The sequence below is a fragment of the Pteropus medius genome, unplaced genomic scaffold (genome assembly GCF_902729225.1).
Source record: "Pteropus medius unplaced genomic scaffold, Ma_sr-lr_union100, whole genome shotgun sequence".
NCBI classification, from domain to species: domain Eukaryota; kingdom Metazoa; phylum Chordata; class Mammalia; order Chiroptera; family Pteropodidae; genus Pteropus; species Pteropus medius.
This window is the reverse complement of record NW_024354503.1, coordinates 4,710,498-4,734,926: the sequence shown is the minus strand read 5'-3', so window position 1 is coordinate 4,734,926 and position 24,429 is coordinate 4,710,498. Positions and strand designations below refer to the sequence as shown.

Genomic DNA, 24,429 nt, shown 5'->3' with positions numbered 1-24,429 from the left:
TAAAAAAATAAAAAATAAGGGATTGTAAGCTGACAAGATCCTTGCAATCTGTGAGGTCAACCAAGAGTTGTCTCACCTAAAAAAAGAAAGAAAGAAAGAAAAGAAATGGCTAAGTTCTAACATGAGGTAGAAGTCTGAGGGTGAAGACAGGGCCTTGAGTTGGGGTCAGGTGCTGAAATGCGGCCTGTGCTGCTGGTTGGTAGGAGTTAAGTGAATCTAAAAGATATTAACTATAATCTTTTCTACCTTTCTCACAGCCTGACCAATGCTGTTTCAATTATAATATTTTACTCTGTTTTCAACTTAGAATCACTAATATGTAAAAATATTAATGTTAGGGTTTTGCCTACTGAAACTCTCACTTAGTATGAGATGGACCCTCGGCCTCTGTTTTTTAAATTTTTAAATGGCCTTATTGAAGTATAATTGATGTAAAATAAAATGCATAGGTTTAAGTATATAGTCTGACGAATTCTGATGTATGTGTGAAACCCACGCACATGTCCCTTGTCCCCAAGGGTTTCCTCGTGCTACTTGTTAGTCTGTCTTCTCACCACATATACCACTCCACCTCCAGACAACCACTGATCTGCTTTCTGTCATATTCTAGAATTTTATACTTCACGCACTTATTTGGGAAGAGGCTGGTTTCCTTTTACAGTATCGTTGAAGATGCATTTATCAATAATTTGCATGTTTTTATTGCTAGGAGTTGAGGCAAACAATCTGGGGGAACACTCCCGATAAGACTGCCCTCATTCTAGACACTAAAGCAAATTCAGAGATCCCCAGGGCCACCCTCACTTTGGAGGAGCCAGCTACGAATTTAGAAGTTCCCGTAATGTGACCACTCTCAGGTTCAGTAATTCGCTGCAAAGACACATAGAACACAGGAAAAGGCTGTATAGCAGGCCCTTCAATAATGTCGTTTTGTTCAATGTTGTTTCATCGAGAAAAAAATAATCGATTCTTCACTGTGTGGAATTTGCACGTTCTCCTCATGTCTGTATGAGTTTTCTCTGGGGACTCCAGTTTCCTCCCACATCCCAAAGCTGTGTACGTGAGGTGAATGGGTATATCTTTCTAAAATGTATGCATAGCTCACATTGATTTCAATATTTAATATTAGAACTATGTTGGGTCTTTATTTAGAAGTTTGGTGATTTTTTATGATCAGAAATATGCCATAGGAACTTAACTTTTGTTTATATCAATTAGCCTATGGTAGAATTGGTTTTGTTATAAGTTGTTTCCCTTATAGTTGCAGTATCCAAGAATTTATAGAAGACGTTAAGCGAGGACTTACTGTATTTATGATTACAGTTTTATTATAGCAAAAAGATACAAATCAGAACTAGACCACTAGAATTCTAAGCAAAGGCAGAGACACATAGGGCATAGTCTGGGAGAGTTCCAAATACTAAGCTTCTGCGTCGTCCTCAAAGACGCATTAACCCTTCCTGCGTTGACAATATTCAAAGAGTATGCCAAGCAGGGAGGTTCGCCTGAGCCTTTGGGACCAGACTTTGAATGGGGGCTCAATCACGTACTGTCTGCATGGCTAACCTTCAATCTCCACTTCCTCCAGACGTTGGAAATGATGTGTTTCCCAAAGCCTCTGCAATAAATCACATTGTTAAATCTGACATGTTGCTATTTGTCTCATTTAGATTTTTCCTTATTTGGGATTGAGTATTCTTGGATTCCATTTTACCTTCTTTTTTGGATTATTAGCTATATGTCTGTTGGTGTTGTTTTTGTTTTTGGTAGTTGCTTTAAGGTTTATAGTATATATCTTCCACTTATTCTAATCTCTTTTAAATAATATTAAACCACTTCACGTAGTTTAAGAATTCTTCTGGCCTTTGTATTATTGTTGTCCTACATTTAATTTTACATTTATTATAAGCCCCACAATATATGGTTTTTATTTTCCCTCTTTTAAAGAGATTTTTAAAGTAAGAAAAAAAGTATTTTATATTTAACACATATTTACCATTTTTGGTGCTCTTGATTCCTTTGTGTAACAGATCGATCTGTTATCATTTCCTTCTTCCTGATGGATTTTTTTAATATTCTTGTAGTGCTAGTCTGTTGGTGATGAATTCTTCCAGCTTTTGTACTTCCAGAATAGTCTTTATTTCATGATTTAAATTTTTTTTTTCAATTCTAGATTGACTGCTTTTCCTCTAAATATTTCAAAGATGTTGTTCCACTGTAGACTTGCCTACATTATTTCCAGCAAATCAGCTGTCATTTAAAATCCATTTCCTCTGTATGTAATGTGTCTTTTTTAATCTGGCTCCATTTAATATTTTCTTTTATCACTGATTTAAAATAATTGATATACCTTGGTGTAGTTTTCTTGTTCTTGAACTTGTTGAGCTTCTTGGATTTATGAATTTATAATTTTCATCAAATTTTGGTGAAAATTTGGCTGTTTTTTCTTCAAATATAGCTCTCTCCTCTCCTTCTGGAACTGCAGCTATGCACAGGCCACTTGATGTCTCATTAATGCTGTGTTCATTTTTTTCCAGTCTTTTTTTCTCTGTTTCATTTCGCATAGCCTCTATTGATAGGTCTTCAAGGTCCCTAAGTTTTCCTTCTATAGTGTCAAATTTCTGTTTATTTTTTTTAATCACATCCAAAAAGTTCATTTTGGAATGTCTTTAGGGTTTAAAATTATTATTGTTGTTTTACACTTAGTACAACACATCTTCTCTCCTAGCCATGCTCATGCTTTCCTTTACCTTCAAATATACAGATGAAGTGTATTTAACATCTTTGTATACTATTCTATCATCTGTTATTTCTGAGGTCCATTTCTGTTGGTTTTTCTTCATCATGAGTTGTATTATTCTGCTTCATTGCATGCCTAATACTTTTTAATTTCATGGCAGACATTATGAATTTTACATTGTTAGGACTGGAATTTTTTGTGCTCCTTTACATAATTTTGAGCCTTGTTCTGGCACATTAAGTAGCTTAGAAATTAATTTATCCTTTCAAGACTTACTTTTAAGTATCATATATAGGTCTAGAATAGCCTTTAGTCTAGGACTAATTTGGCCTCACTACTGATGTATTAGGTCTTTCCATTCTGGAATTGATATTCTATTTCCATAATATCAATTATTACTGGCCCTGTGTGATCTCTGAGAGTTGTTCTGCCTGATCCTTTCAGATGGTCTTTCTTGCTCTCAGGTAGTTTCCTTACAAGCACGTACTGATCAGTGTTCAACTAATGTCTTGAACAAAACTCTCTGAAAATATCTGGAGCTCTTTGTTTCTCTCTCTCTCTTTCTCTGTCTCTCCTTTCTGTCTTTGTCTCTGCCTGTCTCCCTCTCTCTGATATTCTGCCCCATGAATTCTAGCTGGCTTGGCCTCCCTGAACTCTGAATTCTGTCTCCTCAATTCAGGGAGATTGCTAGACTTGAGTTAGGTACCCCATCTCTGTGGGGAAGCCTAAAGATTCTCTCCAGGAAGTAAGCTGGGACAATCAAAGGGCTCACCTCATTTGATTTCCTTCTCCCAGGGATTACTGTCTTGCACTGCTAGTTGTCCAATGTCTGGCATTTTCGTTGTTTAAGGCAGGAAGATAAACCTAGGCCTTGTTACTCCATAATGGCCAGAAGCAGAAGTCATCAGTTTTGTTTTTTTTAACCTCCCAGTTTAAAATTCCAATGTGCAGCCAGAGTTGAGAACCACTGCAATCTAATTCTATTCTTATCGGAGTTTTAGCCATTGTTGCCATGCTCTTCTCCCTCCCCCTTACAGCTATGCTTCTACTGTCATCTCTCAAATCACACTAGTTAACACTCTCCCTGCCTTCTACCTGAAGTTATGAGAAATTTTATGTCATTCTAGTATTTGGTACATTTAGTCTTCTCCAAATTTCTAGGCATGGTAGTCTAATTCAGAAAGACAGCAGACATTCTGGATTATTATCAATTATGTTATCAGCAAGTAGAAAGAAGAAAGGAAACTGGGCTAAGAAGATTGTTTAAGTGGAGAGAACTCATGAAACACAGCAAAGAACAGAAAGATAGTGTCTCATTTCAAAGTCTGTGTCCTTTCCCTCTGCCTCTGACAATAGCTGTCATGATAGTCTCCATCCCCAATGCAGTTTTTTTAAAAAACGAAATTTTACTGAAGTATAAATACCTAGAGAAAAGTATACAAATTTTAAGTGCAGCTCGATGATTTTTCACAATATAAATTCACCTGTCTAACCAGCACTTAGATCAAGAAACAAAACAAGTACCCCAGAAGTCTCCTTATATATGGCCCACTTTTGACTTGGAAGCTTTATTTAGCACAGAGGGAGTCAGCGGAGCCTATAGTTCAGGGTTCCTTAATTTGGGGTCCATGTGGGCTTCCATAAATCCCCTGAAATTATAGGCATACATTTTCCTGAGGAGAGGATATAATGCCTTCATCAGCTTCTCTCAAAAGGGAGAATCAAAGCTACAACTGAGGACAGGCTCATTGGGAATCCATTTCTTCATTTGACATATTGTCAAAATCAGAGCACAATAACAAACATGGCTATCATTTGAGAACTTAATGTGCTGAGTACTATGTTAGGCACTTTATGTGTGTGGATGAAAAAAGAGGGTTCAATAGAAAGTAACCTCACAGGGTGATCTGATCATAAATTCCTAAATGGGCAGATTATGGTGTAGTCATACCCCAGGCCTGTAACTTCTTCAGTGAAAGGTTTTAAGCCAGACCTGTCCATTGTTCTTATACATCTAGGTTAACACACCTTTAAAATGCCAGAAGTAATACCCCTTGAAATGGGTATTAACCCTCAAGAGAGCACATATTCCTATTAACCATCCCATAATCCAATCTCTGCCTTGCTTTCTCCAATCTTCTTTACATGCCCTCCTTAATTTCAAATGCATGAAAGAAGCTGCAAAACTTATTCTCCAGAGGTTTAAAATCTTGCTCCCCAGCATATGTTATCAGTTTGGCTGAAATAAACTTATAAAAATTCTCTACAGGTTTGCATATTTCTCATGTCCGCATGTATTGCCTCTGACCCTTATAAAATCCCTGAAATGTAAATATCATCTTCATTTTACAGAAAGGGGAACTGAAGCTCAAAATGAAGTGACTTGCTCAATGCCACACATTATGTAGGCGTTTGCAAAAGCTGCTATTCAATATGAGATCTGCTACACCAAAACCTGTGCTCCTGCTGCTAAGCCATGATGCCTTTGGTAATATCAAGTTGCCTAACTTCTGCTCAGGACAAGGAAAGTTTGAAATACCAGGGCTGAACAGGAAACGAAAGCATGAAGCCAAACAAAAACCCAAGTATCTGTTGGGTTTTTTTTTTCAAACAATTCCCTTCTAACCAATGAAAAATCATTGCAAAAGGGAAAGTACTGTCTTTAAAAGACGCACTTTGCCTTCACAAGGTGTGGCCGGTTGGTTTTTTCAAAGTAGGAGTTAGTATCTAACCACAAACCAACTGTCTATCATTACGCTGCACTTTAGCGGACATCTACGATTGGTCGACCAAGAGAGCGTTTGAATGTAAAGAAAAGACCAAAACAACTAAGTGTCATTACTTCAGTGAGAAAGATAAAGCTTTGTTGTTAGAGAAAACTCCAGCTGGAGTCAGAGATCAGGCACTAAAACCTTGGGTTAGGGTAAAACTATTAACCTCACTAACTAGTGTTATTGCTAAAAAATTCCTCATCAAGAAATCAGCCTTTAAGCAAAACTCATTGAAAAAGTATGCAAAAGCCATGTGAAGGCACTTTATAAACTGCAAAGGATTACAAAAGGCTAATAAATATAAATACTTATAGTTTAAGATTCAATTAAAAATCAATCTCTAAACAGAAAGCAAATTTGCCGGTCTACAAAGGCTATACCAGGGAAAGGCAGCAGAGTCAGAAGCAGCCACAATTCCTGATGCCTACTTTTCTTCTTGTCACTGGGTCACATGTAAAGTTAATGTCTCTCATTTTCCCTCTGCTGTTCCATTGGACCACTAAGTGCACTGTATCCTCAATACTTCCTTATGGAGAAGACATACATAGTAAAACCTATAAAGGAAAGAAAAAAGTGGGCCGGATAACTTTATAGAAAAGAAACCATGGTCTCAAGTTATGGACTGAAAAACTGCATCCTCTTTACTTCTGATTTTGGAATACATTTTCAGTTTCATAAGATAGGAAAATAAAAAAAAAATTATCTCAGGCAATACAAGTTCCGACGAATATCACAAGATAGTAAGCACTAAAATTTTAGAGAATTTGAAATGCTGAAAGGAACTCCTATAATTCAATCATCTTTTCCTCAGCAATAGCAAATTATAACAGCAAATTAGAGAAAGTTTGATAAGGCTGAAAACAACATTGAAATTTTATACCTTCTATTATGTTCATGAAGTAAAGCACTACAGAACTACTCAGAGACACCAAAGCAATAATGTAAAATTTCAGGTTTTTTGTTGTTGAAACTCACTTTATTTTTAAAAAAACAGTCATGAACAATAAATTACAATCATTTCCCCCTTTTATAAATTCTTCATAAAATATATTTGACAATTTTAAAAGAAAATTTCAAAAGTTGCTTTCATTTTTGAAGTGCTGATGACTTTTTTTGACCATTTTGTCATGCTGGTGAATTATTTTGTAGCTGCTACAATAGTCTGATAAACATTTTACGATTAAAAACAACAAAGAGGAAAAACAGACCAGCAGAAAGAACTATTCAGTGTGCTATTTATCTGACACTTAACACTTACTTCATCATAATGACAAAGTATCCCTTAGCACCAAAAAATCTACAGGAACCCCATCTTTCTAAGTGACAACTAGTGCAAAATAACATTCTAGGAACTAACTGTACAATCCCATATTTTAACTGGCCACAGCTGCCTATAAGCTTATTTGAAATATTTGGTCTTTTTTCAATTAAGACAAATTTCATAAAACACTATTAACCATGGCAAGAGACTCTATGAAGAATAATTACTTATTGAGTACCTATTATGGGCAAAGCACTGTACATGAATCATTGCTTTCATTTTTCTTCTAGCAAATGTCCAGGAATTTTCAAGTATCACTAATCACCGTTTATTTCTCACCTTTGGATGGAAAAGACCTGTGGCTATATGCCATTTTAAAATTGTCATTTTATCAACTGACCTTTAGTGCCGAGCACATAGTAGGTACTTAATAAATACCTCCTGACTGAAAGAACAAATAGACAAAGAATTTACTATCATTTTGCTTGGTATCATAGGCTATTTTAGAATACAAAGACTTGAGAAAATTCCAGAAGAAACTTTCTGATCACTTCATACCTTTACCACCAATGAAAAGAAAGAATTCCATTTCACAGGTAAAATCTTTCAAAATAAATGATAATAGTCAACTCTTTTAAATGAGGCAGAACAGAAAACTATGTACTTAGGAAACCATGGCTCCAAGCACATAGATATTTGAAGAGCAAGTGAAGTACTGGCATACTATCACCCGAATCATCACGAATCTCCATCATGTTATTGACAGACATTATAATGATGCTCTTTCCTTCCAATAACTCAATCCCCTTGGTCAGATACATGTTATACTAATTTGGTGATCCAGAGGGTTAATTACTCTGAGGCTCCAGTATACTGTTCCACCTCTGACTTATCTTGAAAGTGATGTTTAAAGTTGGGTTTTTTTTTTTCATTTTAGGCTTTATTTCAATAAAACCTTTCAGCCCAAGTTTTAAACTTCTGGATCAAGTAACATATAGTTCAGAAATTTCATGTACTCCAATTTCTTTGTGCTTTTTCACCTTCTATAGTCCCCTGAACACATTTTGAGGAAAAATTATGATGGCAATATTACAAAAGTTGCGGAAGTTCAAAAAAGTTTAGACTATGCAAACTATTATTTCTATATTCTATTTTTTTCCACTTTTAACCAAAGATTCCAGTGCTTTATAAAGATTAACCTAGATACAATTATTTTAATGTCTCTCTAACCTTATAGGCTAATGTTCTGTTTTAGGGAAACCTTCTTTCCTTAGATTTTAAGTAACTGCATTTACAGAAAAACAAACTGGAAACAACCATGTAGGGTTAAAATCAAACTGACTTCAAGAAGAATAATAGTCTAGTGGTTTCGACATGGACCATAGCAAGTGATTGTATAAAATCTATAACTTTTCTACTTGATATAGTTGATGCCACAATATATTATCCATTTGCCAAACTGTATAGGTATCATCTCCCACTTTAGGAAAAGGTGGTCAACATTTAACCATATCACTACCATTACTGTGTCAAATTAGACAAAACAGCATTAGTGCCAAAATGAATGGAATTCCAGTGATGAACAAGAGACCCTTTTAGGACAGGCAATATGAAGGGAGAGCTCATTTGGTTTCTTCAATTTTATGTTGAGGCTTAGACAAAATCTTAAAATAAAAAAATTAATATATCAAGTACTATAGTACACATACATATATATCAAAGTTTTCAGAAACAGAAGAATCCTGTGTTCAGATTTGTATCAGATTGCAGATGCTCAAGTGCAGACGTGTCCCAATGCAGTGGTTTGATTGGTTAATTGAATGCTTGGTTACCTAAAACAGGTATGACTGAAACATCAAGGTCCTTGCTAACCTGCTACCACACGAGTGCATGGCTAATGCTACTCTTGCAGTTATAGGGCACTGGAGAGCTCAAACATACTTCAGCAGCTTTGGATCCCTTAATTTCATTTATGTTTAATCAGATTATTTTAGACTCTCCAAAATGATGCCTTTAAAAAAAAGCTGTATAATATTACCAAAAAAAAAAAAAAAAAAGGTAGTATGATTTTGAGGGAAGGACAGGGTAAAAGATGAGAGAAGGTTCTTTTATTTTTCATCACTGATCTCACCAGCAATTCTCAAAAACCCAAACCTACATTAAATAATTTAAACAGAAGTGGCATTTTCTTCATATGGAATGCAAAATGCACACATTCACATACTTACATATACATAAATATATACATATATGTTTCCTTTACAAAGCTTCAAAGGTTGCATTACCAGCACGCAAACCTCTTCTTCCATGGAAATTCCTAATACTGACAAGGAATGTCTAAAATACGTAGAGACATATTTCCAGAAAACTGGACTCTCTTCTTGGCTCTTATTTTTCTGCCAAACTTCTACCAATGATCATTTTAAAGAAATTTACACCTACATTGGTAATACACATTTAAAACATACTAACAAAATGGCCAGCTTGGACTTAAGAAAAAATGAGGAAAAAAAAAACACCCCACAATAAACTCTAAATCCTTAGAAGGTGGAGTTTAGCTTTTTATATTCCTTTTCAGCCACATTATGTTGCATCACTGTTAAAAGAGAAGCAGCATACCATCCAAGATGTTTGCAAATAATGTATGTGTCACGTTTCCCAGCTGCTATCTTTAAATGCAATTTGTACTAATCTGAGTTCTAGTTCAAAAGCATCTGGACGATCCTGAGGGTTTGCAGCCAGCATTTCCTTAATCAGTTGTTTCATTCGCCCATTCATAGACTTTTTCTTCACAGGAATGAGAAGTTCCATTTTGGGATTTTCCAGAAGCGCCTCCCCAACAGGCACAATCTCAGTTCCTTGTTTTACATAACTCCCCAAGAGTTCCTTCTTTGTCTCTGTGTCTATGAATGTGATCCTTTCCAGCATTGCCCAGATGATAATCCCCAGAGCGAAGATGTCAGCTTTTGCTGTGTAATGTCCCTCCCATACTTCAGGAGCCATGTAGAAATCTGTTCCACAAGCTGTGGAAAGGAAACACTTGTTTACACTGACAGGTTCTTCTGGGTTCTGCCCAGAGGCTGAACAAACTTTACTCAGGCCAAAATCAGCCACTTTCAGTGTAGGTTCCAAGTCACTGGTATCCAATCTGCTTTGAGAAATCAAGATGTTATCAGGTTTAAGATCTCGGTGGATGATCTGGTTTTTATGCAAGAAAGCCAGGGCACTGCTCAGCTGAAGCATGAAGCTGGTGTTAGTTTTACGATTGGGTTTCCTAGACAACAGATACTCATTCATATCTCCTCCGTCACAAAAATCCATCACAAACCACAAGTAATAGGCGCTTCTGGGATCAAAGGCAATTTCTCCTTTTAATGAAGTCTCTACAAGCTATAAGAAGGGAAAAAATCACATTATAATCATTTGCACAGTTTATACAATTCAGCTATAGAAAAAAAGTAACGGGTTAAGTTAGTCTCCAATTTTAAGTGGAAATTCTATGAATATTTTATTTGGTCAGTACTTTCATATGTGCATTTTATTTTAAACTTCAAAACTTCAAACTGTCAATTTGTTCCTCATTGGTATACAATAAATCTCCGAGTCAAGAGGTAAAAACTTATTTAAAAATAGCTTTACTTTGAAAAGTGTCCAACTGGCTGTACATTTTCTGCATGTGTCAATGGAGCTGAACTTAGCTAACAGCTTCATGAAAAGATCAAAGTTTCAACAGCTAGATCTAGGAGACTGCCAGCTGGAATATAAATATCAATTACAAAATTCTATTAAATGAAACTGCATGAAATATTTTTGCTCATTCACATATACTATCAACATAGTCTGGGAAATTGAGAGAAAAATGAACATGGGACAACTAGTTATTATAGAAATAAAGTGCTCCTGTAGTTACTGATTAAAAAAAAACCTGACATCATTACTTCCCATACTTCTGTAGGCAGAATGCAAATATGTTGGCTATCTCTATCAATGGATAGCTTCTAAAAATCAATTTATAAAAATCATATTTGCATTTTGATATAAATTCAAAATCTGAGTTTGTATATTTCTTTGATACAAGCTGAAAATCTAGAAATCAATGTTTTACTTATCATTATCTAATTATAACCCTGTTATTACCTGAAGTTCATGAATATTAATTACTTCTCTGAACATGAACTATACCACTCTAAAATACAGGCATATAGTGCTTTGAAAGCATTTGTCCTATAATGTCCTCTTCAAACTCATGGGTTTAATAGAAAGTCAGAGAAGCTGAAGAGTCGTTAAAGAGTGAGTGAACTGCTAATTTTACATTAAAAATCTACTGGTACTTCCTCTTGTCGTTTTGGCAGGCAGAAACAAAGAACACCTCTCTATGCCCTCTCCCCCAATGGTAAACAGCAATAATTGCAACAGTTTGCAGATATCTTTTTTGCATGCATTTTCCTTGTTGCATGTATTTGCCAGTGAGGCAGAAAATGAAAGATTAGAAAGGTACAGGTCATTCATTTACTAGGTGCACTGTTGCTAAATATGCTGAGATTAACAACCAGTATCATTACTCTTTATTTCCTCTTTTTTGTCTTTACTCTCAAAAGCAAACTTCCTAAATAGCTTTGACCAATGTAGTCCCAGCATTCAAGAATGGTTTAGAGCAGCTTTTTGGCATTAGGGACTGGTGCTCTTATGAGAATCTAATGCCTGATGATCTAAGGTGGAGCTGAGGTGGTGATGCTAGTGCTGGGGAGGCTGCAAATGCAGATGAAGCTTCCCTAGGCCACAGCTCATCTCCCTCTGTGCGGCCTGGTTTCTAACAGGCCACCGATGGTACCCCCTGGTTTAGAGTAAGGCCAGAGCCACGTAGTAAATATTTTAGGGTTGACAAGACACACAGCGTCTCTCTGTTCCATATTCTTCCCTTTTAAACTCTTTAACAAAATGTAAAAACTATTTTTAGCATCCAGGTGATACAAAAACTGGCATAGGGCTATAGTTTGAGGCCCTCTGGTTGAGAGCTACGGCAATATAGAGCCCAATCTGCTCACTTTCACATGTAGAGGATGTCAGCCATGAGTTTTCTTGCCTAGAGTTCTTCAATAGCTTCTCTATTCTCTTAGGATATAGTATAAGCTCTTTAACAGGGGCTAAGGGATGTGTGCTCTGACTCTTGTTGATCTTTCTAGCCTCGTCTAAAACAACTCTCCCTGTATACTACAGTCTCACTAACTTCTATCGATTCTTATAATGCTTCATGCTTTTTGCTTTAAGATATTTGTATATACAGTTCTTTCTGCCTGGGAAGTTTTCTTATCTGCCTAACTCCTCTTTACCCTACAAGTTTTAGTTGAAACAGTTCATAATTTCTGAACCCCAGGATTATACCAGGTTCCCTATTATATGCTCCTATACCATCCTGTACTTCTCACTTACGACACTTATCACAGTATGCAGATTGGCCACTAAGTTCCTGTGCTTGAGATTGTGTCCTCTGTTATTTGTTTCACATTTTCTTCTAGGTGAGGTGTTTAGCTACCAGGAACTGATTTAATGATTCCAACTGACAACAAGGAAGTATCTGGAAAAACATGGGAGAAAAATAAAAATTTGTATAAAGAATGGAGAAAACCATGCATAGGAACTCTGTGGTCACACCAAAGATTTGTCTGTCTTTACTAGATGTAAATTTAGAGAAAGCACTTGCTAAATGTGTTAATGAATGTCTAGTTAGCTAAACAGATCCATAGAAAAGACAATTTTAATAGAGCTAAGTAGTACTGAATACTTCCTATATGCCAAGTATTATATATGCATCACCTTTAATTTTGACAACTTTCATGGAAGGCAGAAATTATTATACCTATTTTACATATGAAGATACAGACGCTGGGAAAAGTTGGGTTATTTATCAATGGTCGTACCTAGCAAAAAGTGTCACAAGTCAAACACAGGTCTATCAGGTTTTAAAAGATGAAAGAGGTTACTAAACATAAAGGTGCTTTAGATTTTTCAAAAATCACTGAATCGAGTCTGGAAGCACTTACAACATAAAGCCTTGAAAGAATAGCTAATGCCTAGTTACCATAAAGATTGCTTGATCTGGAACTCAAGCATACCACCAGCACTAAGTCACATGTTTAAATGTCTTTCTGAAAAAGATTATGCATCTTAGTCTCCAAAATTCAATGCAAAGTTCAGCAAGGTTCTATACACATATAAGAGGAAATGTGGTAAGAATGTTTCTGCTATTTTTTGTCAGTGCAATTTATAAAATTAGCACTTTTAGAAAAGTAAACAAATCAGATGGACAAAATAGTTGTGTTTTATATTCAGGATATAGCAAGTTAAACTGCAATATAAATTAGATTTTCAAGATTGATATTTGTTCGCTAATGAAACTCGTAGGTTCCTAATTACACAGATTAATGTGTTTGTTTTCTTTGTTGTTCCTAGTATGTAAGCTTTTGTTGCTTTAAAAACAGACTTTTGTACCCTGATGGTAAATTCTGAATTTAGACATGCTCATGGAAAGCTGTTTCCTTTTCCAAGAATGACTGCGCTTAAGAGATTTTGCTCTGGCCTATAGCTATGACTTAAGCATCTTTTTTCTTCAGTGAGTATAGAATTAGAGATTTTGAATTATTGCAGAAACTAACCTAAAAAAACCCAACCTTTTCTCTTTTCCTACGTTAATAGTTCTCCCAGGTCTATAAAAGAGTAACTTGAAGGCAAAAGAGTAATTTGGAGGCCAGGAAAGCACAAGTTTTGCTGTCAGTCCTATGTTTAGCTACCAATTCTGCTACTTGCTAGCTACATTACTGGATAAATTCATTATCTATTCTAAGCCTCAGTTTCTTCATTTGTAATGGTGATAATAATAGTACTTTCCTCATAGGATTGTTCTGAGCAACTGCCTTTAAAGCACTTAGCACAGAACATAGAACTAAGTAGGAACCCAAATGTTAGCTTTTAGCATGTTAATAATATTCAGGTGCTAAGCCACATCATGAAAATTAAGCAGGATTGTATGGTTAAGAAACCATACAACCCTTTAAAACAGCAGAGGTTGATGTTCAAACCAATGAATTATAAAGAACGCCCAATTACTTATGGGTTTTGCTATTGGTTGTGGAGTGTTTCCTTTTCTTCTGTCTTCAGTTCCAAAGAAAAGGATTTCAAATAAGTGAATTTATTAAGACTCTAGTCTTGATCACTTCTCTAGCTTCTATGTTGCCCCAATCCTATGCAGATTGGCAAGTATCATGGCCTAACAGGTGGCTTATGTTATTTTTAGGTATTTGCATCACAGGTTTAAATAAAACCTTGTTTTAAAGCAAACATCTACTTAATTCTCCTAACTGTATAAGCACCTGCATTTAAAAGTAGTTCATTTGATTCTTTCATTCCTCTTCTTGCTCACCAATGTTGTGTTTAAATCATTTCTGTATCCCATTCAACCACACGTACCTGTAAATAAAGGGAAGAATTAGAGCCGTGGGACATCTTTTGCACCATCCCATCCTTTTGTAGGATGCATTCCTCCAAGTGAATCACATTTGGATGTTGGCTCTTGATACTGCTTAGTGCCCAGAATTCACGCAGGGCTAGTTCAACATTCTCAGGTGCATGGCATCGAATTTTCTTCACTGCCACCCGTGCAGAGGTCTTTCTGATGACTGCTTCATACACAACACCGTAGCTACCTCGGCCTACCTCCCGTATTAGATCGTACTTTGGCTGGCTGCTCACCATCTTCAAAGTCAAGGTTTCTGGAAAAATCAACAAAATGCTCTGTTGAAATCAAGCATGCTTCCTGGCTTGTATTTCTTCTTATGCATGATTTAGTTATCAACTGTTTCGCTGTTTGTAGTGCATGGAAGATATTTGCTGTACTTTGGGCAAATCTAAATATTCTAATAACAGTAAAGCAGCTAACATTTATGTAGTATTTACCATGTATCAGGAACTGTTCTAAGCACTTTATAATACTAAATTCATTTAATCCTCATAACAATGTCATGAAGTAGATGTTATGGTCATTTTATAGATGAGGAAACTAAAGTATGGAGAGTATAAGCAACAGATCCAGGTCAAACAGCTAGTAACTGGTTGACCTGGGATTTGAAACCAGGCCATCTGGCTCTGACATCCGTAATTTTAACCACTACACTACACTGCTTCTTACACAAACTGCTTCAAAATGTCACTGTTAAAAATAAACCAAAAAATTCAACATTCTTTACTGATCACAAAAAAACACAAAATTCCCACTTATCCTTAAAGCTGACACACACATAAAAGGTCACGAAACAGCAAAAACAAAAACAAAACCCTTCACAGTTGGAAATACAAACACCTGGCTCATGCTTAGGGACTGAAAGTGAACCAGATCACATATAGAACTGAAAATGTGTAGTTGCTTTTATTATTTAGAAGTAAACAGTCAAAACGCTTATGTTCCTTTTATGTTACTTCTTTACTTCTTGCAAACTAAATGGAAATAAAGTTTGTGAAGCAAGTGTCCCTTTAAAAATAAAGCTACTTAGAATATGGTTACCTTTTTGTTGTTAACAATAGCTATTTAGATCTAGGTCATTTTTGCCAACAAAAACTGTCCTACGTATCAAGGGGCTCTCTTTGTTTGAGGAAACAAAAAACTACTGACCCTTGAGCCTGAAAAGTTGGGAACAGCTCCTTTAAGTCCATAGGATCGATTTAATAAAGAAAATGAAAGCTTCTGAGATTTCTTCCTAGTCCTACTTCCTCAGATTGGACACCCACCCTTCAAATTCCTACTGTATTTCATACTGCCTGATTTCCTGACCCAGAAGCCTCTGCCCTAGCTACACAGTAGACTTTCTTTTCCGCTCTCCGTGGATTGCCAATTACTGTCCATCTCAAAATGCCCTGTGTCTTTGAAGCTGTCCCATATCCCCAGACGAAAGAGCACCTGAATACGGGGGAGGGAGGGTGTTAATGAAATCTTTGCGTTCCGGGATCAAAACAGCACGGTGATGCATCCTGGTCGAACCTCTGTGATTTAGGCCGGCATTTCCCGGGGCCTCACGCGGGTGCTAATCCAGCGCTCGGACGCGGGCCGGCCAGGCCGGACACCTGCTGGTGCCCGGGAACGCCAGTCCTGGGCAGAGGTGTTGCCCAACGCGGCGGCTCAGGGCCCCGCTCATTGGCCAAGTATCAGGCCCTCCCCCTCCTCAGCTGCGTACGGACGAAACCCGGAGGGGATCCTTCCCAGGCCCTTCACCCCCAGGGGCCAGTCCGTGGCTGCCCCAACCCCTCCGGGCTGGCGGCTGAGGGCCGGGGCCTAGGGAGGAGGCCACGGGCTTAAGTAAGAGGCAGCAGCTGGGGCCGGTGGCCCGAGGGGTGCGGGCCGAAGGTCTGAGGAGCGTGAGGCCTTCCCCAGGATGACTACGCTGACAGGTCTGTGACAGGCCCCCTGAGGAGGGAGGTACATGCAGGGCCCTCGGCTCTGCAGCAGGGTCTCTCTGCCAGACCCAAGGGCCAGATTTACCTCAGGGTAGCCGCCGCCACTTCTCCCTCTCACGGGCTCTGCAGGCCGCCATTATCGGACAGCTCGCGCCTCCGCCGCCGCAGCCTCCAGTCAGAGGCCGGCGCGCGCCCCCGTGGTGCGCGGACACACCCCCTTACGCCCCGCGGCCCCGCCCCCCTCCGGCTTTCCGTAGCGCGAGCCGGAACGCCCAGCGCGTCCCTATGGCGCGCGCATGGCACTCCGCGCTGGCCGCCTTCCCGCTCCCTTGGCTTCCAGGAGCCGGGAGTCGCGGAAGGTGTGCGCGCTTCGGCGCGCACCACTTGTGTCCCTCCTCTCAGGGGTGGCACTGCCCGGGAGCGAGGAAGCCACTCCATTCTCGGGGCTCGGTCGTGCTCCAGCCGCAGAGGGCGCGCAAGGCCTGCGGCCCCGGGGCTGGTCTGCAGCAGCAGCTCCGGGCGCGGTGGGGGGTGCGGGAGACCAGCGCGGCCGCCCCTCCCCCTGTCAACCTACCGAGCTGCGGGCAGGTGCGCGAGGGTCTCTGGGGTAGGACGCCTGGCGCATCTTCTTCGGCACGAGCCCAGGGTGCGTGCGAAACGCGGAGCTCTTCCGCGGGCCCGCAGGGAGGCGCGGCGGGAGCTGGGAGGCTTGGCGTCCGCCCCGCCGGGAGGGAGGCTGCACCTTTTGTCAGAGTCACTGAGCCATATTTGCGGGCGGTGCAGTTGCCGAGGCGGCGGCGGCGCGGGGCTGGGTGCGATCATCTGGGAAGACGCCGTCCCCTGCCCCGCCGGCGCGGTGGTATCTCCCTTAAAGAAGCCGGCACGTCATTGTTCCCGGGCCGCGGTCGCCGGGGGTCGAGGGCGCCCCGTCCAGCGTGAGGAGGAAGGGGCGCTGGCGCCTGCACCTGACCGCTGCCACCCGTGCACGTCCTGCCCAGCGCCCGCAGTCGCGGGCTCGTGGACAGTAGGGATCCAGCCGGCGCGCGGCGAGCGGCGGCTGTCCGAGCGGGTCAGGGCCTGGATTGACAGCGAACACAGCAGTTTCTTTAGGGGCCCGACCGTCAACTCGAGTCGTTGGGCCACCGGACAGCCGTCAGTCAGATCCCAGGAAACATTCTCTTGACAGCCAGCCGGTGACTGTCAGTTACTCAGAGACCAGGACTAATCGGTCATTCAGTTACCCAGATCAGTAAACATCTACCAGAACCGTCCATTCCTTCACCGATTTATTCTGCACCTACTATTTGCTAGTAAGGTGGTTGTTCCTCCTCCTAGTGCTGTATAAGGCATGATGTACAAAGAATCCCTGTCACTGCTTTCAAGGATCGACTAAATACCCATTTTCTGTTCTCCGTTTATCAGTCTTTTCTCGAGTCTGGAACTGGATTAGGTCTTTGTATAAATGATCTCGCCTAATCCTAACCAAACTCTATCTACAAGGGCAGGCTTTATTATTAACTCTTTTAACAAGTGAAACAGATCTCTGACTTCTTTGACCGAAAGGTGTCTGGATTTTTGGTGGGGGTTCCTTGCCTTGATTACCCACTCCCCTAGTGTAACACCTCCCGCTACGCCACAAAAGACTGCTCAATGATCTGTTCAAACTTGTGTCCTGAGTGCCATGTACCAGTCATCACCTTTCTGCTGGGAATAGGAGGTCTGCCAAGGCTTGGTTTCTGCTCTTGAAAGTAGAAGGGGAATATGGAAGGCTTTGTGTAGATAGCTGATCAATTACCGGTGTGAGTAATTGATCAGAATCGGGGAGGGGTATTCTGGGTCAGAGGAGGCTTTTCCTTTAGTCTCAGTCCTTAAATATAGGAGTCTTTCCTTTTCAAGCTGGGTGCAGAACTGAGACTTGAAATCCACTCCCCCCTAATTCCCAAAGATAGGCTGATTGTGAAGTCTGTGAGGTGGATTCAGGTTTGTGGAGCCTGAAGCTTAAACAATTTGAGGTGTCCTCTTTCGGAAAGAGATTACAAAATGGCCTGGTGAACACATTGCTAGAGCCTTTGAAAGGGTCTGTGTGAGGGACTCTGAAGCTTCGTTAGCTTTGAAAGAGTCTGCGTGAGGGCAAATCTGCCCCTGCATAATGTAATGTAATAATTACATTATGTCATCATTTGTTTGCCCATAGGCCTTCTCCTACCAGATTGAGAGTTCCTGGGACTCTTGAGAAGGGAACCTTGTCTGTGATTCATCTCTGCAGCCTTCTCTATATGGTACCAAAATACACCTGAGGATAGTATTTTCAGGTGCAATAATGCATCACTGAGGATAGTAATACATTGCTGGTGGGAAGGCAAAATGATATAACTAAGTAGGGAAATTTGGCAATATATAGCCACATTACATGTGTTTTTACTCTTTCACCCAGTCATCCTAGGTCAAATCCTTAAATTCCAGGAATCTATCCTAGTGATATATTGGCAAAAATACAAAAAGTTGTATGCACAAGGCTATTATGGTATTATTTCTATAGCAGAAGATTGGAAACTGCTCACGTGTCAAAGAACTGGCTGAATGAATTATAGTAAGATGTAGTGCAATGCAGCTGTAAAAAGAAGTGGAAGCTTTCTTATATATAGTAAAAAATAATATGGAATGATGTCTATAGTTAAGTGAAATAAGCAGTGTGTATAATATTGTTTATAATATGCTAACTTCTGTGTAAGTGGGAAATATAAATACACATTAATAGCCTTTATTTAAAAGTTAAAGAAAAAATGGAAGAAGAATAAACCCCAATCTTCTAAAAATGGTTTACCATCTCGGTTGGTAGGAGCAGGGATGGAAATGAGACTTCTGTGAATGTACTTTATTATATAGTTACTATTTTGGAACTTTGTAAATATTTTTCATATTTATAAGACAAAGTTCAATAAAAAATAAAATAGTCCATAAAAATTAAAAACAAATAGAAACAAATGAACCATCTCTATGTCAGATCAGTGATATAACTACACAGAGAAAATAATTCCAAGTGGCTTTATAAGTATTTTGACTGTCTCCCTAATGGGATGTAGTCTAAGGATAGCTAGAACTGCAAAGAAATACTAAATTGCATTTATTAGACTTACTGTTAGTAGTAATATTGATATTGCTATTTGGAAACCGATATATTTTAGGATAAAGCAAATGATGTTAATGGCATTAGGAATCACAATTTTCAAAGTATGAGGAAAAGTGTTTACAGGTATTAAAGATGTTTAGGATAATCTTAGATCTGAGTTAGATAATGGAACTATGTATTTTTCTCTTAAAATATGTATTTTCTAGTTTTGCCTAGAAGCAATGAGCAACCTAGTAGTAATGAAAACCCTTAGTGTACAGAGTTGTCCTCTAAATACAATTTTCCAGTTAAAAAAAAATTAAAAATTAGAGAAAATTGAGGCTAATTTGATAAATGGCTGATTTCTGATATGGAACAGGAAAGATAAGCTTGGGTCGTTTTGTGCCTGGAAGCCAGGAAAGCTATCAGACTATTGGGGTCATGTAACAATGACTGAGGAACCAATAGAAAGGGACCTCCATTGGCCAAAGATAGGACAGTTTTAAGCATTAAGAGAAAAATGGCTCCAATAGATTACAACATAAAATATATAAAAATCCATTAATAGTGACACTTAAGGAAAACAACACATTTGTTACCATTGGAGTTTTATAGGGAATCAACTGATTACTCTGAACATTGATAAATCAAGGGAAGTAATCAGACATTCTCTTGGTCTTTCCTTAATGGATTCTATTCCAGGTAATCACATAGATAGGAAAAGATTATATTTTTAAAGTTTAGATATAATTGACAATAGTTTCAGGTGTATAACAATGATTTGAAATAAGTATATACTGTGAAATGATCACAATAAGGCTAACATCTATCACAAGAAAATTTATTTTTTATAGAAGAATTCCAACTGATAAATGCAGAAGAAATGATAGCATTAGAAAAGCACGATTTTACAAACTCTAATGAAATACTGTCTAGGCAGTGGTCACAAAATGCTAAAACAATTGGGTAAAAAATTGTTGGGGAATTTTGTAATGGAGAGCTTAGGCTGACATTGCCTAAACCAACTGGCCAGTCTTAAAATCACTGAGGGATACAGTGCTCTCCATGGAATATTCTTGCCTGAAAAAATCAGCCTACTCAAGCCAAGATCTAATTACCAGTTTACCAGAAATATGGGGGACAGGCAGTCACCACGAACAATCAGCCAAACTAAAAATGTGAGACGTTCTACAGGGCAAGTGCCCTGGTTTCTCTAACAGATTCATGGCATGAAAATAAAAAGGGAAGATAGAATATTAAAGCATAAAACTCAAGACTACCAAATGCAAAAACCTTATCTGGATTCTGATTCAAGTCAGCCCACTGTCAAAAGACATCCTTGATATGATCAGGGCAAATTTAACATGAACTGATAGATTAAATTAAGGAATTACTGTCATTTTTTCGTTCTGTTTGATAATGATATAATACTTGTAGAAATAAAAGCCGATTTTTATTAGAGCTGCACAGTGACGTATTATGGATAAAGTGAAGTCTGGGATATGCTTTAAAATACTCCACAGGCAGCATAGCAAACAAAAAAAGAGAGAAAGATTGGCAAAATGTTGGTAGTTGTTGAAACCTGGTGATGTTAACATGGGGTTTGTTATACTATTCTACTTTTGTCTACGTTTGAATTTTCCATAATACAAAGTTAAGACAACCATGCTCAAAAAATGAATTGATAGTCTGGAATAGGTGGGAACTTGGATACATCAATCCTGCCCTCTGGTGGTAGATTCTATTAGTGCAACTGCTGTACCAGCCTAAGCAGATCTGAATTCCCAGACCTGTGTCTAGAGTCACTTCATTTATAAATCTCACAAGAACTCCCACGAAATGGATAGTATTAGCATACTATGAATTTTACAGCTGAGTAAACAGACTTACAGGGACTCAGTAACTTAAGTTTCTAATAAACCAGTGATGGAACCAAGATTCTATGTTCTAAGCTGCATAAATTGGTGTTTCTGTACCTTCCTTTTCCTATCCAAACAAAGGATCACATGGGAAGAAGCAAGTGGAGATGCCCCTAATCAGAATGGGTCCACAGGAAGTAGATCATCAGGGAGCAATTTTCACCTATGAATTAAAGATAAGTAAATTTAAATAGGTAATATAAATATAAGTAAAAATAGGTAATATTCGTATTACGTACTGTGTCAAGCAGGGGTGCAAAGTACTGCTAATGCATGATCTCATTTATTCTGGCCAGTTATCCCGTGAGGTACACAGTCTTATGTGACCACGAATCTGATTATCCCTCTGATGATTTTCTTTTCTTGTAGGCAGGGGTGGCTCTCTGTTCTTTTAGAGGAATCTCCATCATGCCTTCTCAGCCACTTCAACATATAGTTAAGTCAGTGGTTCTCAAATGGGACAATTTTGCTTCTCAGAGGACATTTGTCACTATCTGGAGACATTTTTGGTTATCACAACTAGAAGGTGCTACAGATATCCAGTAGGTAGAGACCAAAGATGCTCCTAAACAGGAAAGTCTCCACAACAAAGCATTATCCTGCTCAAAATGTCGATGGTGTGGAAATTGAGAATCCCTGATCAAGTAACAATAGTGGACTTGCTATGCAAACACAGCTTCAAGTCAAGTCTTTTTGTCCCTTTTCTCACCAGATTGCTGGCCCTAAATTCCTCCTTTGTAGAAATTCTGGAGGCATCACTGATGCTTTGTCAGAGACCAGTACCTTCTGAAGTCATCTCATCCTGGGCCAGCCACAAGGCATTATCAGAATGCTACCAGATTATTAAAGGTGACTTGCCATAGCAGGGAGCGTCCCCACCAGTGTTCCCTCCCTACTCCCTCCCAAGTTGGGGGATCCTCCAACCCCATCTCTGGTGGAGAAACTCCTTTAAGGAAAGTGCCTGCTCTGGCACCACCAACATGCCGTGCAGCCTTGAGCAAGTCTCCCAGTTCTGGGCCTTAATTTTCCCATCTGCATAATGAGGGGTCTGACCAGCTCATCTCTAAGGATCCTCCCAGCCCTGACTCTTATTCTTTGATCTTATACCTCCACTCTGCTTGTACTAAGGAGACTAAAATGTTTTTTTCTGATCCAGCCCCCAGTTAAGTGATTTAGGGGCCCAAGAAAGTCATGCGCCAGGTACAACTTTAGCTGTTTTGTCTTTGGATGGGTCCTAGTTGTCTCCTTGGTAAGGACTGACAACAGCAGGAACAACTGGTTGTTTAGACCCAGCTCCACATCCCCTGCCCTTGGCACCAAGCGTGTCTGATGTGGCAGGGGGCGGGGGGTGGGATGGGGAGGAGGGTGATGTCCCTATCTGAGAGTCACAGTAGATGAGGAGTTGAGGGCTGCAAGACAAGATTCCAGGAGCTTCCTGAACTGAGGTTTTACTCAGCTCCCCAGTGGGTACTGAGATGTTGAAGCTTATGCTGCCTCTGACCCTTCCGGATGTTGCATGTTACGAGGGCAGAAATCCAACTCAAACTGATTTAAAGGGAAGGATTGGCACGTGTGCCTGAGAAGAATGGAGATAGAAGGACTAGCTTCAGGAAAGGTTGATTAAGCAGCTCCCATATCATCAAAGACTCAGCTTCCTCTGTTTTGCCCTACATGGTGCTGGTTTCATCTTAACTCAGGCTCCTCTCATGGGCCCAGAGAGGTCAGCAGTTATCCTGGGGATTCAGCCTCACCAGTTTACATCTCACAAGAATGAGAAAGTCAATTTCTCTATTCCCCAAGCAGTCCTGGAATTGAGTCTTTTTGGACCCAATTGGCTCATCTAGGGTTGACTAAGTTCAATGTCCTGGAGGTTGGGGTTTACTGAGTGGCTTAAATCCAGAGGCTGGGGAACAGCTAGCAAGTATCCATTACTACATATGTCCCCCTACCCCCAACAGAGCCAGCTATTCCCTGGCACATGGTAGGCACTTTATTCATTAACTCAACAGCTATTTAGTGAGTTCCTGCTATGTGCAAGAAATTGTGCTAGATGCTGGTGACAAAGCAGTGAACAAGGCCCCTGCCTTCTTGGTCCTCATAGTCTAGTAGGGGAGACACCTCAACAGGCAGAGACAGTGCAGCGTGATTAGTGCCGGAAGGGTCTGCATTAGCCCAGAAGAGGGGACCCTAAACTGTTCTCACGTGAAGGGAGATGAGAGGTCAGGGAAAGCTTCTGAAAGGAAGTGGCATTTAAATTGAGGCTTGAGGGTCAAAATGAAACACTCGGACACTTCTTCAAACTGACATCCTTTGAATATTTGGTCAATAGTTATTTAGAGCAGGATTGAGCGTTGTTTGGGGACAGAGCAGAGAAGGAAGCCCCAGGTACAGAAGTGAATGTTACTTAGGCTTGCCCCTGACCTCCCATCCCCAAAGCCTTACCCACACTTTCCTTCCAACAGGATACAGAACCTCCCAAGGAGTGCTGGTTAATACAAATGTTCTTCGACATGCGTAGGAGCCTAGGAGCGAGGCACTGAGCCAGGTACTGGAGAATGTGGCCAGGAGCAAAACATGCAGAGGGTCTGCTCTCACACAGTTTATCTCCTCATTTACTTCCACAAAGTGATTATGGAAATAGACACATAAAATGCAATTGTGGAAAGTGCTGTGAAGAAATAGCTCTAGGAGCCACGAGACTTGGTAGTAGGCAGGGAGTGGAGGTAGGATGGGTCGTTTGGGTCATGGAAGGGCTCTCCGAGTGTGTGACATTTATGCTAAGAAATAACTGATAAGTAGTAACCAGCCAAGTCAGCCATGGAGGGAAGAGCATCGTAGGTTGAGGGAACGTATGTGCCTAGCTGCTCTACCGAAGACTGAGCTGGAAGTTTATATCAGGAGCTGGGGGAAGGCAACAGAGGGAGGACGGTCTTAGGAAGCTCCATTGTGGCCACAGGTACAAGCCTCGACTCTAGCCCAGCATTATTAATAATAAGACCCATATCTTTCTCTCTCCATCTGTCTGTTTCCCATTTCTATTTCCTAATAGATCCAGATCCCAGCTGAAGTGGCAAGAGGTGTGACGATCAGCCTTAAAACCCCAACAAGGCAGGGGTCAGATCCAGTAGGATCGCGTCGACTGTGTTATGGATTTTGAGATAAAAGTAATGGGTCATTGAAGGTTTTTT

General features: G+C 39.8%; 2 protein-coding genes across 8 annotated transcripts in view; one reads left to right on the top strand and one right to left on the bottom strand.

The window, feature by feature from the left end:
- Window positions 1-6,465: 6,465 nt before the first annotated feature.
- PDIK1L (PDLIM1 interacting kinase 1 like) lies at window positions 6,466-17,040 on the bottom strand. 2 transcript variants are annotated; one of them, XM_039854933.1, is made up of 3 exons: window positions 16,788-17,040; window positions 14,237-14,538; window positions 6,466-10,162 (listed from the first exon to the last, which is right to left on the bottom strand). In XM_039854933.1, the coding sequence occupies exons 2-3, from the start codon at window positions 14,519-14,521 to the stop codon at window positions 9,422-9,424; spliced, it is 1,026 nt and encodes a 341-aa protein (XP_039710867.1). In that variant the 5' UTR covers window positions 14,522-14,538; window positions 16,788-17,040; the 3' UTR covers window positions 6,466-9,421. The 2 variants fall into 2 exon arrangements, with proteins under 2 accessions (XP_039710867.1, XP_039710866.1); XM_039854932.1 differs by lacking the exon at window positions 16,788-17,040 and adding an exon at window positions 16,299-16,435.
- Window positions 15,585-24,429, top strand: part of TRIM63 (tripartite motif containing 63) — a 40,162-nt gene continuing 31,317 nt past the window's right edge. For 2 of the 6 annotated variants that reach the window (XM_039854930.1, XM_039854929.1), the window contains exon 1: window positions 15,586-16,207. Coding sequence is in view for 1 of the 6 variants with exons in the window: in XM_039854927.1 (XP_039710861.1) it covers window positions 24,388-24,405 (18 nt within the window). In the remaining 5 variants the exon portion in view is untranslated. Of the gene's footprint in view, window positions 16,208-21,429; window positions 22,091-23,703; window positions 23,787-24,290; window positions 24,406-24,429 lie in introns of those variants that run through there. The other 4 variants (XM_039854927.1, XM_039854928.1, XM_039854926.1 and 1 more) reach the window with 4 other exon arrangements.

Bases quoted from the DNA above. Each gene is read 5' to 3' on its own strand.
- PDIK1L (XM_039854933.1), bottom strand. From the start codon at position 14,521: ATGGTGAGCAGCCAGCCAAAGTACGATCTAATACGGGAGGTAGGCCGA. The intron at 10,163-14,236 runs GTACGTGTGGTT...CCCTTCTTATAG, and splicing joins ATTCTTCCCTTTATTTACAG to CTTGTAGAGACTTCATTAAA.